This window comes from Martes martes, assembly GCF_963455335.1.
Source record: "Martes martes genome assembly, chromosome: 18".
In the NCBI taxonomy this organism is placed as follows: Eukaryota; Metazoa; Chordata; class Mammalia; order Carnivora; family Mustelidae; genus Martes; species Martes martes.
In genome coordinates this window covers 27,972,733-27,990,831 of record NC_137906.1, presented here as the reverse complement: position 1 = coordinate 27,990,831, position 18,099 = coordinate 27,972,733, and the positions used below count along the sequence as shown (strand labels likewise).

At 50.7% G+C, this 18,099-nt stretch overlaps 1 protein-coding gene across 1 annotated transcript in view; it reads left to right on the top strand.

The window, feature by feature from the left end:
- Nucleotides 1-14,463: 14,463 nt before the first annotated feature.
- Nucleotides 14,464-18,099, top strand: part of XYLT1 (xylosyltransferase 1) — a gene marked incomplete at both ends in the record, with an annotated part of 127,308 nt that continues 123,672 nt past the window's right edge. Inside the window, one exon of the mRNA XM_080830451.1 lies at nucleotides 14,464-15,010. Within this exon, the coding sequence (XP_080686577.1) occupies nucleotides 14,464-15,010 (547 nt within the window). The remainder of the gene's footprint in view (nucleotides 15,011-18,099) is intronic.

Sequence of the window (18,099 nt, the reverse complement as noted above, 5' to 3'; positions counted from 1 at the left end):
CACGTGTCACTTTCCAGAACGGGAGGGGCGAGAGGAGGCAGAAACAACCTTTTGACCCGTCACCCAGACCCCCGGTCCCTCTCGCTTTCTCAGCACTGGGGCCACACAGGCCTGGCTCCTCTACTGGCTGAGATAACCTCTCGGAGCCTCAGGCCTCTCATCTTGTAAATGGGTGGATAAAAACATACAAGCGACGTTCAGCGTGGCGTCCCCAGCGTCACCTACACTGTCTGTTCTTACCTTTTCATTGAGCTGGTGCACTGGCTGTCTGTCTCACTTTACTAAAATGGGAGCTCCTTGAAGGTAGGCATCTGGCTTAGTCCTTGACCTAGGCCTGCTGCTCAGGGCAGGGACTAGCACCCCCTTGGTACTCAGTTGGTGGGCGTGAATTTGTTCGTGAAATGTCCCCGCAGGTACAATTCTGGATGGAGTAACAGCTGCCTTGCATTGGCTCTCGGCTTCTGTGCGCTGGATTGTGCTTCTGCCCCGGGGAGGTCAGTGCAGTGCATCTTCTCATCAGCCCTCTAGGGTTTAGTTACAATTATATGCGTGTCACCTATGAAGGAGCCAAGACTCAGAGAGGTTAACTAACTTTCCCAAGGTCACACAGGTAGTGAGTGGCAGAGCTAGGTTTCCGGTCTGTGAGAGCTTCTCCAGAGTGTGCCCTTGGCCGCACACTCCGTTTGTCTGAGTGGCCGTGACTGCCTCCTCACTAGGCAGTTTGGGAAATGCACGTCAGACCCACCACCCCTGAAGAACGTGACCAGAACGTTCCTTTTGGAACGTTTAGGCAGTACACCCTAAAGTCAGTCGCAATGAGGTTTTCATCTCCCCCCGAAGCTTGATGTCAGGGTCTCGTGAACCGTGTGGCTGAAAAGGGCGCTTCTCCTCTCACCAGCAGTGGCCACCCGGAGTCCAGAAGGTAACAGTCATTTCTCAACAGCATGGACGTGCTGTCCCTTCTTCCCCGTGGCCCTCCAGGAGAGACGCCATCGGCCGTGTCATGCCGAGCTCACGAGGAAGCAGGAAGCACGAGTGGGGGCGCCTGCCCTTGGCAGGGAGGGGGACTGCAGAGCCGCAGCCTTCTTCGGGAACGTGGCCAATGAAAACTTGCTCGGGAGCCCCTGTCCCTGGTAGGGGGGGGCCCAGGCAAACACATGCTCGTAAAGGAGATTTAGGGGGTGGCAGCAGCATATTCATTTGTACCTCTGCATAGTAAAAATAATTTATTGGCAGCTGCCTGGGGAGCTCAGTTCTGAAATCACGTGGATGGCAGTATTAGGCACCTTTCTCTTTTCTTTTTCTCTCTCTCCCCACCCCAAGTGGCTCGCGCTTTCAGGTGCTGTAAATTAATTGGGTTTGTGTATGTGTGGCTGTGTATATATTTATTTATTTACAGGCGTCTCTCTTTATTTATATCGCTGGCTCTGTGAGCATTTACGTTTCTTCAGAGACTCCGCGGTAATGAGCTTACAAGTGTGTCATTCATTACGCACTCATGGCGGGGTGCGGGGCTGGGGACGGGGACCCAGCAGATGGAAAGGATGGGTTTGAAAACTGGATGTCTTTGATCAACAGGGGGCCCATTTGTCTCCTTAAGGGCCCTTTCCTGGAGGACCTGAGTCGGACAGTGTTAAGAGAGTGACGGGCAGAACCTGGAGGCTAGAGAAGTAAAGAAGGGCTGTGGGAGAAGAAAACCACGATGAAGAGTGGGGCGGGGTTTGGGGTCCAGAGCTGGGCTTCTTCTCAAGTAACTGAGACTGAGACCGTGAGGCGGGGACGGACTCTCATCCATGGACCTGAGTTGTTCAAACCAACCTCTCCCTGCTGACACTCTCCTGGTTGAGGACTTTCGGCCCTCTTAGGGATCGAGCGCTTTCTTCCAGGGTCTCTGGTGGTGGTCGTGTCACCCCCTAGGAGTCGTCTTGGAAATCGTGGGGCATTCGGAAGGGCTGGTCCTTAATGCCCCTTGCAAGTTGTGGGGTGGGCTTTAATAACCATGTGTGATGTGGGACCTATTACTTAATGACATCTACCAAATAGTTCTCTGGGACTTTTTCTCCCCAGCTCTACTGAAGTATAATTGAGAAATAAAATTATACTTAACATTGTTAAGGTATTTATCGTGATGGTTTGCCAGTAGTCTACTTTGTGAAAGGATGCCCCCGCCCCCCTGCCCCGTCGAGTTAGTTAATACGTCATTCTGGGATTTTTTTTTTTTTTAAGATTTTATTTATTTATTTGAAAAAGAGAGAGAGAGATCACAAGTAGGCAGAGCAGCAGGCAGAGAGAGAGGGGGAAGCAGGCTCCCCGCTGAGCAGAGAGCCCGATGTGGGACTCGATCCCAGGACCCTGAGATCATGACCTGAGCCAAAGGTAGAGGCTTAACTCACTGAGCCACCCAGGAGCCCCCATTCTGGGATCTTTAAAGACAATCTGTGTTGAGTGTTGAGCACTGTCTTCAGGATAAATGTTAGTGATGATGGTTGCTATTACCAAGTTTGTGGTTTGCTGGTATCTCCCGCCCTTGGTTTCTTTGTCTGCCTCATGGGTGAACTCTTACTTCTCTAGATTGGGCTGAGAAATTGCTTTCTCTGGGGAAGCCTCCACTCCTCTCTTTGGAGCCAGGCCCTTGATGAGTCCCAAACCATACCACACATCACTTCTCATCATGCACATCATGCACTGAAATAATGGGTATGCGCGCCCACTTGCGTCTCCCGTGCCTGAACTCCCCCAGCAGCTGGAAGCATGTCTTAATTTTCCACCTTGTCCTTGGCCTCTGCCATGCTTGGCAGGAAGAAGGCACCCAATTAAAGTCTGTGGAATGACTAAACCAGCGATTCTCAACACTATCAAACCCAGACCCCCTTCCTGCAACACATCTTTTAAAATATTCCTTTTATCTATCCTGAAATGGAATCCATTACTTGTAACCTACTTATACTCACAGCTCTAAATCAATCAATATATTGTCCTCATAATAACGGAAAGAATATATAAAAGTAACTTATGATAAAGATCACGTATATTTCCTTCTGTAAATGATCAGACACACAAAAGCACTAGGCTGGGACTTCCCAGACTTTGAAGCACAAAGTGAATCACCCCAGGAACTTGTCAAAATGCGCATTCTCATCCCGTTTGCCCTGGCAGGAGCCTGAGAGCCTGCATTTCTAACTAACCTGCTGTCAGGGCATGCTGATGTTGTCAGCTGATGTGTTGTTTTTTGTTTTTTGTTTTTGCCAGAGACAAACAGTCAGCACAGGCAGGGGGAGCAGCAGGCAGAGGGAGAAGCAGGCTCCCCGCTGAGCAAGGAGCTCGGTGCAGGGCTCAGTCCCAGAACCCTGGGATCACGGCCTGAGCCGAAGGCAGATACTTAACCAACTGAGCCACCCAGGCACCCCAGATGGGTCCCCCTTGGAGGGGCTAAAAGTCACACGCAGAGGTCAGGGGCCCTGTGTCGAATCCTCAAGAATTCACTAATTACAGACATAGGTGGAGAGCAGGTGTGTGGGTTGGTGACTCATCTCCACAGCTTGTGTGGATGTGATGATGGGATTCCCTGAAACTGGTCAGACACTGAATGACGTAAAAACTTCCACTTGAATTAAACAGTATTTACTTTCCTCGAATATTCAGTTCCGTTAAAATCACTCCAACGGACTCTATGTCTTAGGTCCATGTGAGTTAGGTTCTTGGTGCCCATAATTAAAAATGAGTTGCTCACCCACCTGACATCTTAGAGACATGTCCTAAGGATATAGGACATTTTTTAATTGCTCAGCAGTGTGTGTTCCCCATGCATTGTTAGGGGTCTGGGGTCCTGCCAACCACTAACTGCCATGAGCATCCTCCAGTCCTTGGGGCAACCGGAAATGCGACCACGTGTTTTCAGGACACCCATGAGGGGCAGTCCTGCTTCCATGGAAAACCTGGGATAAAAGGATTGCTCAAGGGTTCTGAGATCTTGGAGGCGGGGCTCAGTACCTAGTTATCTGATGATCCTGAGCCCTTGGTTCCAAGCAGTGGCGCCTTACAGGCTCGAGGTCTGCGCATGAGTAAGAGGACATGGTCCGGGCTTGGTGGGACCTGTGATGCTCTGTGGAATGGGTGCCCCTTCTTGGTACCACTGGCCACTACTCGGCCTCCAACAGTCTCACACATGGAAATCCACGTCCAGCTCTGCCCACTCCCCTGATGTTTCCCAGACAGGGTGGAAGTCCAGATTTGTAGATGACATCTCCAGAATTTGAAATGTTGGCCGGGATTTAAAACCAAACAGATGAAAAGTCTCTACAGAGCAAACCAAGCATCTCTGCATTTGATGGAAACTTGGGGCACCCAGGGGTGACCTCTGCCTTAAATGAAGGGATGTGCCAGCCGCTCAGGGATGGTCCATGCTCTGATTGACTATGCCTTTCCTTGCCCAGCAGGGGACCCTAACCCTCCTCCCACTTCCCCCAAGCAGGGGCTACTTTCTCCTGACCACCTCCTGCCCCCTCCTCCTCCCTCTCACAAGCACCATTGCTTGGTTAATCAGGCCCTTCTCTGGCTGTCCATCTTCCTCCTGGCTGAGTTCTGCTGTTCTGACTGCTTTGTCTGGTCACGCAGTGCTCCTGTTCCTTGATGGGGGCAGGGCTCAAGCAGGTGAGGCCTGCTAGCGTCGCCCTCCAGAGCCCGTGCCCCCCGGAGCCGTACTTTTCCAAAGAGGGTGATTTTGTGGGCGCCCCTCCCCCACCCCTGCACCCTGGGGACACTTGGTAATGTCTAGAGACATGTTTTGGTTTTCACGAGGAGTCTTCGTGGTCTCTCATGGGTAGAAGTCATCGATGCTGCTAAATAGCCCACCATGCAGAGGACACTCCCCACAGCAGATGTCAGCCTACCCAAGTGTCAGCTGTGTCACCGTGGGGGCCTGTTGTGGAGGTATCCAGAAGCCTTTGTCACTGAAGCAAGATTGGGTTGCTCAACCCCCGCCCCATCTTCTTGCCTTCTGTGTCTCCATCTTTGGGTCCTGGGGGCTTCTGGGTGAAGGGCAGGCAGGCAGGCTGTGGGCACACGGTATTTCAGAAGGGGCCGACCTCAGGCATTTTTTAAAACCAGTTAGAAGGCCTCCCCCTAAAGACCTTTCCGCATGCTGGCCATTTTGTTTCAGACCAGTGGTGGCGGTAGTCCTTCCTTGAAAGCTCTTCTCCCCTCTCCCTCTGTCCTTGCGTCTGACCCGCCAGCCTCATTGTCCCTGGAATCCAGCCCCATGTCCCACACTCCAGGTGACCTTGAGCAAGCCTGGCCTGACCTCAGTTTGCTCATTTGAAGCAGTCGCCATTTTTTTTTTTTTTTTTTTTTTTTTTTTTGCAAAGGCCAGATTTCGGCTTGGCAGGCCAGTGCCGTGTTAGAGACTCTACTCCTCAGCGGGTGTGGCCATGTTCCAATAGAGCTTCATTGGGTTGCTGTTGGTAGACCCCACCCTACGTGTTGAGGCTGTTGGGAGGGCTGGGTAAGCCATCGCCAGGGAAGTGCATGGTGGGGTGCCTGACACATGACCCCATGGTGGCGGGGTCAGCTCACCTTGTTCCCTCCGCTGGCTCCCACTTGCACGTGGACTTGCTTGCCTCCCTTTTCCTCTGGTCCTGTTCCACCATCATTGCTTCCTCCTTCGGCTCTCTGCGCACATCTGTCTCTTACACTGTCCAGCAAGGAAACAGCAGAAGACACAGGTATAGATCTCCCCCCGCCACCACCCACCTGCCCGCAGTCCTGGGGCACTGGGCACGTGTTCCCATCTGAGCGTCCCCGTCACATCCGCCTGCTGGGGCTGGAAGGAGCTCGTGGGCCAAGCCTGTGTTGGCCTCTGAGTGTGCTTCTGCTGGCCACCCGAGCTTGGGCCCCGAGGACAAGGTACTGTGTGTGGAGGGGAGGTCCACGGCATGTGGCTTAGGCCATGTCGAAGCTAGACAAAGCCGTGAGCACCGATTTTAATTGGTCGTATGCTGTTGTAGTAGGGGAAGGAGCTAAGTGCGAACCGGATTCCACTTCCAGTGATAGAGAGATGACTGTGCATTTTCAGAGGAGGATAAGGGAATACGGAGGGGTCCGTGGGGGCTCCGTGGAGCGAGGGGAGGGAAAAATGGCAGAGAGCCGGAAGAGGGGATTAGTCTGGATGGATCTGGGGTTGCTGACGGGCATGTGTCCGAGTTAGGTTGTAACCTCCCATGGAGGCCGGGACGCAGGAGCGCTGTCCTCGAGGGTTGGCTGGAACAAACTAAATTCTTCGGGCAGCACTGAATTTTCTCAGGTAGGCACTATAAGGGGGGGCTGGTATCAGCTTCAGAGCGCGGCCTCGAGCTATCACAGACTGTGTTTAAGTGTTTGTTCCAGTCTTCATAGGCCAAGGTTGAGGCCTCGTTGGGAAGGGGCTCCCAGGAGCCTGGCTAGAATTTGGTCAAGGGGAAACTTTGTCAGCAGGTCCCTCTCCCTCCCCGAGGACAGTCCCAGGCCCTCGGGCATCTGGGCTCCTGCTGCTGCTTCTCTCCCTGTAAAAGTAGTTAACAGCACCCTATTTTCACTTGACCTAGATTTCTATCTTGTGTGTATTTATCATGTATGTAAGTAAAGTATAAATCCAAAGGCTTGGCCTGTAGCAAGGCACTGGAACTGAAAAAGGCCTAAACTTTTTATTTTAGAAGTGAGAAGGCATTGATGATTACAAGTATGCCAGAGTTCTTAAACTTGTTGGTCTCAGGACCCCCAAATACTTTCAAACATTGTGGACTCCCAAGAAGCTTGTATGTGTGTGTGTCTGTGTGTGTGTGTGTATAATTTACTATATATTGACATTTAAGGTACTCTTATGTGCATTAATTAAAATAACCATGATCAGCCATTACATTTCTACACAAGTCAACAGGGCTATGAAAAATATGTTTTCCACAACCAAAACAAACCTTGTGAAAAGAGTCATTGTTTTACATTTTTGCAAATCATTGTGATATCCGGCTTAATAGAAGACAGCTGGATTCTCACATTTGCTCCTGCTTTCAATCTGCTGGGATTTCACACCTCGTGTGGCCTCTGGAAAATTCCACTGTGAGCTTATGAGGGAAGGAGAGAAAAAAGGAACAGGACGTCTTTGTCTTTTGATGGAAATCCTGACCCGAAGATCCCCCCCCTCCGTGAGGTCTCAGGGTCCTGCAGGAAGCCCCAGACCACACTTCGAGAACCACCACACTAGACCACCATTGCAAGCCACAGCTCTATTTTAATAAATTATAGGTAACATTGACTAAGTTCTCGGTATTTTACTAAATGCGTTGCATATATTAACCCTTTTAACTCTCAGAGAAGCCCCCAAGAGGGAGGCACCCTAGTTATTATGTCCATTTTACAGAGAGGGAAACTGAGGGTCACACAGTTAGGTGTTGTGCCCAGGGCCACCCACTGAGCAAGTGGCAGAGGCCAGATCTGAGTACGCGGTGCTTTGCTTGGCCTCTCCTCCCTACCTTTACAAAGCACTAGGGCCTCATCGAGTGACAATGAGGGGCCCGCTAAAAATGTCACCATGCTCCAAGTTACTGAGTGCTGAATACACACCAAGCACCATGCTAAGTGTTCTTTCGTTAAATAGAATTAAATGTAAGTGTGCCCTGTACTTCAGTCTCCTCCTCGCCATTGCAGAGTCAGTCCTCTTACCCCCTATTTTGTAAATGAGAAAGTTGAGGCTCTGAGAGTTTCTCTTTTCCTCTCTCCTGGGGTCCCAGGGCAGAGGCTGTACTCCAAGCCAGCACTATCAATCCAGTGCCCTCCTTCCTGACCCCCTCCTTCCTGACCCCCTGCTGTGTTTCCTGTTACCATAACTCAGTTGGCTAAATTGCACCAAGCTTATTATTAAGAGTTCTATTAATGAAGGGCCCGCCCATGCCCTGCATGGCCCACGGGCTTCGAGTGCTGGCCAGCCCAGCCACGTTTGATGCATGCCAATGAGCCGGGCCAGGGGCCTGGCTTAGGTCTATTTGCATTGGCAGCCTGGGTAATTGCATATTCTAATTGGGTGTAGCCATGCACACTGCCCCTCCGTTGCTCCTCTACCCTGGTATTGAGGTCCTTTTGGAAGCAGGTGCGGGCTTCTCCCCCAGTGTCCCTCCCAATGGCCTTGGTCACCCTGGTGACTGGACTGAAGCCTCAGACACTGAGTTCAACAGCAAACCACCGCTCATCTGGCTGAGCATCTCTGTGGCACAAAAGGAAGCCATAAACTGGTTGTGATGAGCCAGCGGGTGGGGACAGCTTGCCTGGCCAGGGTTTCCCTTTGGCATCATCCTTCTTCCTTAGAGCTGCTGAGAGGCCGTGTGGTGTGGGTGGACGTGGCCACTGGACCCAGACTCCCTGGTTCAGATCCTGCCTCCTCCCCTTCTCAGATCTGGATTCAGACCCTCACATCCCTGAACCTTAGTGCTCCCCTCCAAAACCTGGGGAGAAAAATGGAGCATCTCCTCCATAGGGTCATCACGAGGATTCCACAGATTAGTATGTGCAGTGGGCGTGGGACGGAACATGGGACGTTTAAGCACTGTGCGTGGGTTTTCTAATAGATGCGTGTTTCTTCAGCATCCCCCGCCCTGCTGTGTGTCCAGACTGTTCTGTGCTTCATCAGTACTTCCTGGGAAGTAGATGCCAGCCGCAGAGCACCCAATTAGATGAGGAAGCTAAGGCACAGAGAGATGAAACGATGTGTCCCGGGTCCAAGAGCTGCAGGAGATAATGAGGAAAGGATGGGTCGGGGAGGAGACGTGACACCCCGGGAAGTGTCCATGTGCTCCTCCGTCCCCGGTCTCTCAGGGTCCATCAGATTATTTCCCAATGAGCTGGACTGGCAGAACTTTGTTAGTCAATCATATTGATCAATGCCTAATTCAGAGAATGTTTAGTAACACGCATACAGGACCTGTCATTTTACAGACGAGAAAATTGGACAATCTCCAAAACAAGACAGGCACCCGAGTCTTCTCCTTCCCTGGACAGTCTTCTTTTTACACACACACACACGCACACACAAGAACAAAGGTTTATCAGTGAGTAGATAGTTTAAAAAAACACAGCCACCCACCTCCCAACTCTCCAGAACAGGACAAGGAACCCGGGTTCAGTCACGTACCGGGTCACATACCCCGCCTCTCAGAGCCATATTGTGTTTAGCATATTTCTACCTGATTGAAATTGGCTCTAAACGTGCCCAAGGTTGAATGGGAATGGAGGACATTATTGCATTTAATTATTTCTCTAGAATAAAAATGGATCCTAGCAGCAGCTTAGAGGTAAGACAGCAGCAGAGCAATTAGAGTTCAGGAGCTCTCAAGCAAACATTTGAATGTACAATCATTGTAATAAGTACATTAAAATAAAATAAGTCAAAGGGTTGCATTTACATAAATAACTCAAGGTGAGAGTGTCGGATTGGTTAAAAATAAAGGGGACACAGCTAGTCGATCGTAATGAGGAAATAATAACCAGCCTGTCCTTCAGGCGGAGGCCATCAGGGGTGGGATGGTTGAGGCCCAGTGTTAATTGGTAGCAAACCTAATCTGGGTTCTGTGGTTAATATTCTTCCTGCTTCGGGTGGCAGGCACGTTCCGGAAGTCTGACATGCACTGACCTCCCTAAGATACCCAAGAGGTAAGTATCATCATCGTTCCCATTTTCCAGATGGGGTCACTGAGGCACTTCATTTCTAGCAACATGACCTTGGTCATTTAACTTCCCTGTGCCTTCGTTTCCTCCCCTTAATTAGGACTACTACTTGCTGCTTCCCTTGGTGTTTGAGAGGATGAAAGGTGCAAGGCATAGAGTAGCAGGGTGTGTGAGTGCTGAGGACATGATGGTTATCTTACATGTATTTGCCTAGAAACCTCCCAAGGTTGGTTTTCATAGGGAAGACAGCCTGGATTTGCATTTCTGGGTCTTGATTCTCCAGAGAAAGAAGAGCAGAGACCTATTTACCTTTGGTGTGCAGGTGAAGAATTTCCAGGAAGGTGAAGGGATATCTTAGGCCCATCGAGGGATGGATGGCTAAAGAAAACATGGCAAACAGTGGAATATTATTCAGCCTTGAAAAAGGAAGGAAATCGTGCCATGTGCAAGACCGTGGGTGGACCTAGAAGACAGTATGCAAGATGAAATAAGCTAGTCACAGACAGACAAATACCACGTGAACCCACTTACATGAGACAGCTAAAATATTCACACTCAGAGAATCTGTAAAACCGTGGTTGTTGGGGGTTGGGGGAAGGGGGAGGTAGGGAATTGCTAATCAAGCGGCGTCAAGTCTCAATGATACGAGATGAACACGTAGAGATGTTCCGTACGATGTCACACCTGTAGGTAGTAGTATGGAATCATGCACCCAAAAATTTTTTGAGAGAGTAGGTCTCATGTTAAATGTCCTTACACAATAAAATAAAATTTAAAAAAGAACAGGGGCCCCTGGGCGGCTCAGTGGGTTAAGCATCAGCCTTTGGCTCAGGTCATGATCTCAGGGTCCTGGGCTCAAGCCCCAAGTCAGACTCCCTGCTCGGTGGAAAGTTGGCCTCTCCCTCTCCCTCTGTTCCTCTCCCCTACTCGTGTGTGCCTTCTTAAATAAGTTTAAAAGAGAAAGAACAGAGTGGGGGCATTCTGAAGGAGAATGCATCAACTCTCCAGGAACCAGAATTGCCTCAGTGAGCCAGGAGGTTCTGGGCCTCTGAAAGATGTCTGGTCCTTGCTGACTGTGCCCCTCACTGACTTTTCTGGAAGCTGTGTAATATCTGTGAACTCTTCATTCCTGAAGACAAATTTTTCCTTTCCTTCTTACACTCAAATCACCTGATTTCCCTTGGCAGTTGTGGAGTGTCTGGGGCCAGGCAGAAGGCCACAGGGCCACACCGAGCTAATCATCCCCATTGTGGAGGCCTCTCTGAGTAGACGACATGTATTAATCAAAAGTTATATTAGAATCGATGGTGGTGCCTGGTCCTGATATCACAGATTAACCAGAGAAATGGGCCACTCTCTGATGGTCAGATTAGCTTCATTGATTGTAGTGTTTCCTGTGTCTGGTTTTACTTGGACAAGTTCTGCCAGAAAGTGGCAGAGAACGTGAGCTTTTGAAATCGGTGGATTGTGGAGATTTTCTGCACAGGGTCAGATCTGCAGTCCTCCGTTAACAAGGCAAGAGAGCAACCCAAGAGTAATACTTGGGCTGTGTCTCATAAAAGAGGATGATGATGACTGCGAGGACAGACTCTTGGTCTCTGCCTTTGTGGTAACTCCTAGCTTTGGGATGGAATTTAAATTCATGTTGTTGGACATCGGTATTCATCCAGCTGATTCGTGGTCAGAAGCCAGGAAACAAAGCAAAACCAAGAAACACCACCCAAACATTGGCTCCTGTGTCTGAGGACAGCTAGGAGGAAGAAAACCAGTCAGGTGGGCTCCTGTTTTAGTCAGAGTGAGTTCAACAGTGCTGCAGTAACAGAGATCCCTACGTGTCAGTGACAGGAAGTGTAAGAGGTTTATTTCTGTCCCTCAAGAATTGATCTCTCCGCTCTACACTAGCCTCGCTCAGGGAGACGGGACCTTGAGCCTCGGGAGTGTGGTTGGAGGCTGTGGAGGAAAGGGGAATATGGCAAATTGTGCCTTGGTTCTGATCACTGCTCTTGGCCACAGCAAGTTGCTTGGCTGTGCCTAATTTGTGGGGCATAGGAAATACAGCCCTATCCTGTTTCTAGCAAAAAGGAACAGAAATATTCGTCAAGAGTTTTATGGAAAACCGGCTCCCCCATATCCATTTCCATCTCAACCTAGGCTCCTATGAGCAAAGAGGGTGATACCCCTCGGACTCCCCCACCTCCAGTAGAGAAGGGGGAGCTAAATGCTCCTCGGTTTACCTTTTAGCCAAATAAGAGGCAGTATGCTATAGCAAGTTTAAGAATCAGACAGGTACAAGTTCGCTACCTCCCCCAGATGACTTTGGGCAAGTTACCGAACACCCTCGAGCTTTCCCCGCCTCTTTTATGGCTGGGACGATAGTAGTCCCTGCGTTGCAAGTCATTTTTGAAGCTTCAGTGAGATAGCACGTGCCAGGGCTTAGTTTGGCCCCTGGTACCTGGTGTGTGCTCAGGAATGTTAGAGCGACAAGCCTTGGCTTCTCTTTCTGTTAAAGGGCAAGGAGCATACCTCCTTATGGTGAGATGGTCTGTACCCAGCAGATGATACCTTGAGGTCACTTCGTATATGGTGCCTGGCTGGGGGCCAGGGCTCAGAAAAGGCATCTGAGAAGCTGCTTGGATTCTTGAAAGAAGGGGAAAGGGGAAATCAGGGGGGTTCAGTTGGGTGACAGGAGCAGGAACTGTGCCTCACCGGGGTGATTTCTCACAAGGTGCGTGGGCAGGTAAGAAAGCCTGGAACCAGGTGTCAGAATTGGCAGTTTCCCCTTCACAGACCAGGATATAATGTCACCCCTGTGTGTCCCCAGCCACCGTGCTGTGACCCAATACAGACTCAGCTCTCCCTTCTTAGTATCTCTTTCCTCGTCTCTACCCCATTACCTCCTACCTCCTGCTGCCTTGAGCTCTCGGTGCCCTGTGGCCCTACTTACTGTCCCTGTTTCTGTGTGACTTCTTGCCACCCAATGGGCCGCTGGCCAGACTTGAGATTGGCTCTTTGGAGGTGACATGGCTCTTCTAGGTCCTTGTAGCTGGGCGGGAGTTGTTGGGAACGGAGCCGGATCTTGTGGCACAAAGCTAGATGGCGGTGCTCACGGGGACAGAGTGATGGGGGGTCAGAGGGGCTTCTGTAGCTGCTTGGAAGTGGCGAGTGGAACTAGCCGCCCAGGCCATGGGTGCACGGCCACATCCCAGCTTCACCGCCAGCCAGCCGGGCAAGTTGCAAATAGTCCCCCACGTGCAAAATGAGAATGAGAGCCGTGTCCAACTTACGGAGTGCCCACGAGGATTTAAGAGTCCGTTTTCCGTTCTTAAGGCCTGCGCTCTGTAGGGGAGCTGGGTGCTTGGTGCTTGGGAGACGGAGCAAGGGCAAGAAGGGGGCGGGCCAGATGGGGGCCCTGGGGGCAGCGACAACTGAACCAAACCCAGGGGATGGGAACCTGCTAAATTCCCAATGCTGGAGAGCTGGTGTCTGCATACTTTCTCTGAAAGGGTAGATAGAAATATTTAGGCAGGCCAGATGGGTAATACTGCCATGCTCGTTCCTGCTATCATCGTAGGAAAGCAGCCAGACAGTACGTAACTGAACAGGTATGGCTGTTTTTCAATAAAACTTTATTGACAAAAGCAGATGATGCACAGGATTTGGCCCCCGGGGGCCACAGTTGGCCGAGCTGCTAGAGTACGGGCCCTGGGGCATGCCAGCTGCCCTGTCAGCCACTGCCGGGCACCAGCCGTGTCTCCGTGGTTCTGTCCCACCATCCTCTTCCCTGGGAACTGTTAACAGACACATTTAAGAGAACCAAAGGGGGTGTCTTCCCTCAAATTGCTACTCTTGGCCATTGTGTTTCTATAGCAACGGGGGTAGATTTGTGGAGCCAATTAGCATTCTCTGTAACTTTAGCGGTCCCCTCTGGGGCTAGCTCTGGAGCAGTGGATACTCTTTCAGGTAATGGGCTCAAAGCAGCAGCAACATATTTTGGAAGTGATACGGAATATTAGTCGAATGGTACATTTGCTCTCAGCTCGAAACGGCCAGGCCCTTCCTATGCCTGGGGAAGCTGAGTTGGGGCCCCCTGCCTTCCGGGAAAGATCCATACCACGCATTGTCTCCAGAATGACTCGACCTTTCTCTTGCCCTCCCGGGTGACTTAATCAGTTCTGTCCCAGGTACAAACATCAGAAGTCAGAGGCCAAACACAAGAGTGTCCCAAGCTTGCATCCTTCCTCGGATTCATTGTAAAGATCATAACGCAAAGGGTACATTCCCCTCCAAAACAGCTAGGAGGTCTCTGCCTCAGAATTAACTCTGGCTGAGTCTGATTTCTCTTACGGGCATAGAACTGTGAGCGTGTCCTAAAGGCAGTGGAATGTGATATCCCACCGATATTTTCTTCCCTTATAATTTTATTATGGCATTTCTAGCCCTTAAATGAACCATCACGGAACTCTGCTAGAATTTAAACAGGAAGCTGCAGCAAAATGTCCATAATCCAAAGGCAGAGACACTCAAGAGAAACATACTCGAAGGTGTGGTTCGTAACAAAGCACTGAGAATCATAGAGCACTTGAGAGTTTTCAAAGCCTTAGTAGTTTCTGGCTGGAACTGCTCTTATTTCCAGATGGGGAAATTGAGGTTCAAACAGAAAACTCTGCTTTGAAGTTAAGCTCATAGCAAAGGTATGGCAGGAAACCGGGACGCAGACCTCCAAAGCTCTGTGCTCCGCTCCGCAAGGGCCAAGCTACTTAGCATGAGCACTCAGTGATGTTGCTCTTCTGTGTTCCTTCCCATCTCCTCCAGGATGGCTACTTTTCTCACCGTCCGAAAGAGAAAGTGCGAACAGACAGCAACAACGAGAACTCAGTCCCCAAAGACTTTGAGAACGTGGACAACAGCAACTTTGCACCCAGAACTCAAAAGCAAAAGCACCAGCCTGAGTTGGCAAAGAAGGCCCCGAGTAGACAGAAGGAGCTTTTGAAGAGGAAGCTGGAGCAGGAGGAGAAGGGGAAGGGACCTTCGTTCCCAGGCAAAGGCACCAACGAGGTGCTGCCTCCCGGGGAGAAAGCCGCGGTGAACAGTAGCCGTGGGAAGGATGCCCCGAGACAGCCCCACACCAGGAAAAGCGGGGGCGGCTCCCCCGAGCTCAAGCAAGACCAGCCCCCCAAGTGTGACATCTCGGGCAAAGAGGCCATCTCCGCACTGTCCCGCTCCAAGTCCAAACACTGCCGCCAGGAGATCGGGGAGACCTACTGTCGCCACAAGCTCGGGCTGCTGATGCCCAAGAAGGTGACACGATTCTGCCCCCTGGAAGGTGAGTTCCAGCCCCAGTTCCAATTCTTCCTCCTGCCCAGTCCCATCCTGCTCCCTATTTTCCAAACCCCCGATCGGCACACGAGATTTTTTTCCTTCTGGTACTGTCTGAATTCTGAAGTTGTGTATGAGAAAACCTTTGCAAAATCGAATGACCTTTTGTTCCAGCTTGAACCATTTGCCTCGATGGCAGCTGATAAAATAACGTGAAATCAGGGCTGGTGAGGAATCCGAGGTGATCGTATCAATGAGGGTTCGTTCGCTATCTCAGCGGAATATCGGGATTAAATTTGACACAAATTTATTGTAATTGAACATGATTTGAAAGGTTTCTAATTGGTTGCGTTGACTTCGGAGGCTCTAAAAAACCACCTTCCTGTTTTCCTCCAGTGAAAATTCCTTCCTCCCTTCCTTTCTCCCTCTCTCATCCCCACCCTCTGTCTGTCCCCACGTCCTGTCCTGTGCTGGGCGCTCTTCTGTGGGCTGACAGCCAGTGAATGGCAGCCCTTGCTCTGCGATGCAGAGAGAGGTTCGAGCTCTAACAGCGGCGTTCGTAAGCTCAGCGGAGGGGACCCTCCGAAGGTGGAGGGGACATTTGCACAGGTGAGGTGTTACTCGCGTATCTCTGTGTCTGACGTGCCGTTGGCTGGGTCGTGCACCTGCCTTGCTGGTGTGCCTTACGAGGTGGTTACGTGCCAGGCGTTGCACGAGGCACTGTGCCTTCGATCAGCTCAGCCCATCCGCCGCCCTGTGAGGTTGGCCCTGTCTCGTGAGCTTCAGTTTTTGTGGGGTTTTTTGGTGGTTTTTTTTTTTTCCAGATTTTTAGGATTTGGGTCAGGTAGGGAGCAGCTGTGGAAGGACACCCAGGAAAGCCCTCACTTGTTCCCTTCACAAAGGGCGCAGACACCTTCAGCTTTTTACTCGCTGTCGGTCCGTACTTTTTGAGTTTGCGGCAGTAAGCATGTATCGGGACTATACTGTCTTTTATTTTTTTTTTTTAAGATTTTTTATTTATTTATTTGACAGACATCACAAGTAGGCAGAGAGGCAGGCAGAGAGAGAGGAGAAAGCAGGCTCTCCACGGAGCGGAGAGCCCGATGCGGGGCTCGATCTCAGGTCCCTGGGATCATGACCTGAGCCGAAGGCAGAGGCTTTAACCCACTGAGCCACCCAGGCGCCCCAAGGACTATACTGTCTTTTAAAAGGAAAGATGTAAAAAGAAAGGGCTTGTTTCTCCTGCACATTTCAACCCGAGTCCAAGCTGTCCATGCAGTTCACATTTCTATTCTTGATGGGACTTGGCTGATGGAGTGGAGGGATAAATGAGTAGAGGAAGAAGTTTCCGGAATCTTTTGTTAACCAGTGTCTGGCTTGGCAGAGGAGTATCGGGGGCCTGAGTTGAATGCCCTTCCGTGAAAGTAATACTGGGCACTCATTATATACCACGGGTCACAATTCTCCTCCTGCAAAGGTTGGAGAACAAAGAAATGAGGCTTTGTGAGCCATACAGTGTCTACACCAGCCACCCACACTGCCGTTAGAGCAAGAAGGAGTCATGGACAACACGTACACTGTGCACTCGGTTATCTTCCAATAGTACTCATTTGACTAAAGCAGGCGGTGGGTGGGATTTGGCCAATGGGCCCTACCCCTGCTGGATACCGAACCCATGTAACAGTCAATATAACACAGGTTTTCACCTTACAGCGCATCGAATCCTCACACCAACCCTAGGAGGTAGGTCTCTTAGCAACCCATTGTATCGATGAGGACATGGAGGCTGAGAGGTTTAGTACTTGGTCAGAGGGCCATGGCTAGTGGACAGCAGAGCTGATCTATCCCAGGGCCTGCCTCCCTACCCACGGCCTTCCCCTCCTCAGGTGACAGAAGGTGTCCCTTGAGTTCCAATGATCAGACCTCAGGGAGGTCCTGCAGCCTGTATGCTATATTTTTCTGTCCTCTGTATCCTTGCAAGGAGAAGGGAGGGTGGTGATGAGAAATCAAGAGGGCTGGCATCACCCGTAGAGGCCAGGGGCCCCCACGCTCCGCCTGGTCGTGCTGAAACCACCCCCCCACCCCAACCCCAGCGTGGTCATGCAGCATGAGTTTGCTCGGGCTTTCCCCATGGACTCGCCCACGTCCGCCAAGATGGCACACCCTCCCGGGACCTCTGAGCTGGTTAATAAGATTGGCATTTAAGAGCCATTGCACACCCAGCCCGGCACTGCCTTAATTTGCTGCACGACAGCCTCCCCTTTTGCAATAAATTTACTGTGAATAGACTAATTGCAAAATAACCCTAATTGGGTAGTTATCAATGAACAACTTCCCGTGGAACAAAACGGCTTACAATTAATAGCATTTAAGCCATAAACTATTCTTCTGCAGAAAGCTAAGATGTAATTACACCCCATACGGAGATTGTATTCCCTTTCTGGAAACCATGACACCCGGATTTCCCTCCACTTAGGAGGGATTTGAGCTTCAGCCCTGTGGTCCTTTTATTTCCTGCTAAATGAGGAGATGGAGGTGGGAGGGGAGGGAGATGTAATATGTGTGTAAATACACGCATTTGCACGCACACAGATGCACACACTGGCTTTGTCACCATGTCGAACTCCACATCACCCAGACTGCAGCCAGCGGGATGCCGGAAGTTGGATATAATGGTGGGCAGTCTGACCCATCCAGAGGGAAGGAACTAGAGTTTGAATGGTGACTTTTGTAAAGGGCTCCCGCTCCTTGCACTCACACCCATCCTTCCCCTCCCCTCACCTTAGTACCACTCAAGGAAAAAAAAGAGTCTAGAACACCAGGAATCGGGTTGCTACCTATAGAGATGTTCCCTGCCTTTGTGACTTGCCTACTTCACTCCACTCCTGGAGAAAACAGCAGGAAGGGTGACACATTTTTGCAAGGAAAGGAGGGATGTGTATACTCCCCCATTGATGGCCACCAAGAGTGAGGTACATTGAGGACTCTACCCCCATCCACTCTCAACCCTGGCCTCGGTTATTTCTAATCCTACACAGGGCCCCTGAGCTCACTGCAGCCACCAGACCATCCCCTGACCTCCCCTCCTTCCTCAAC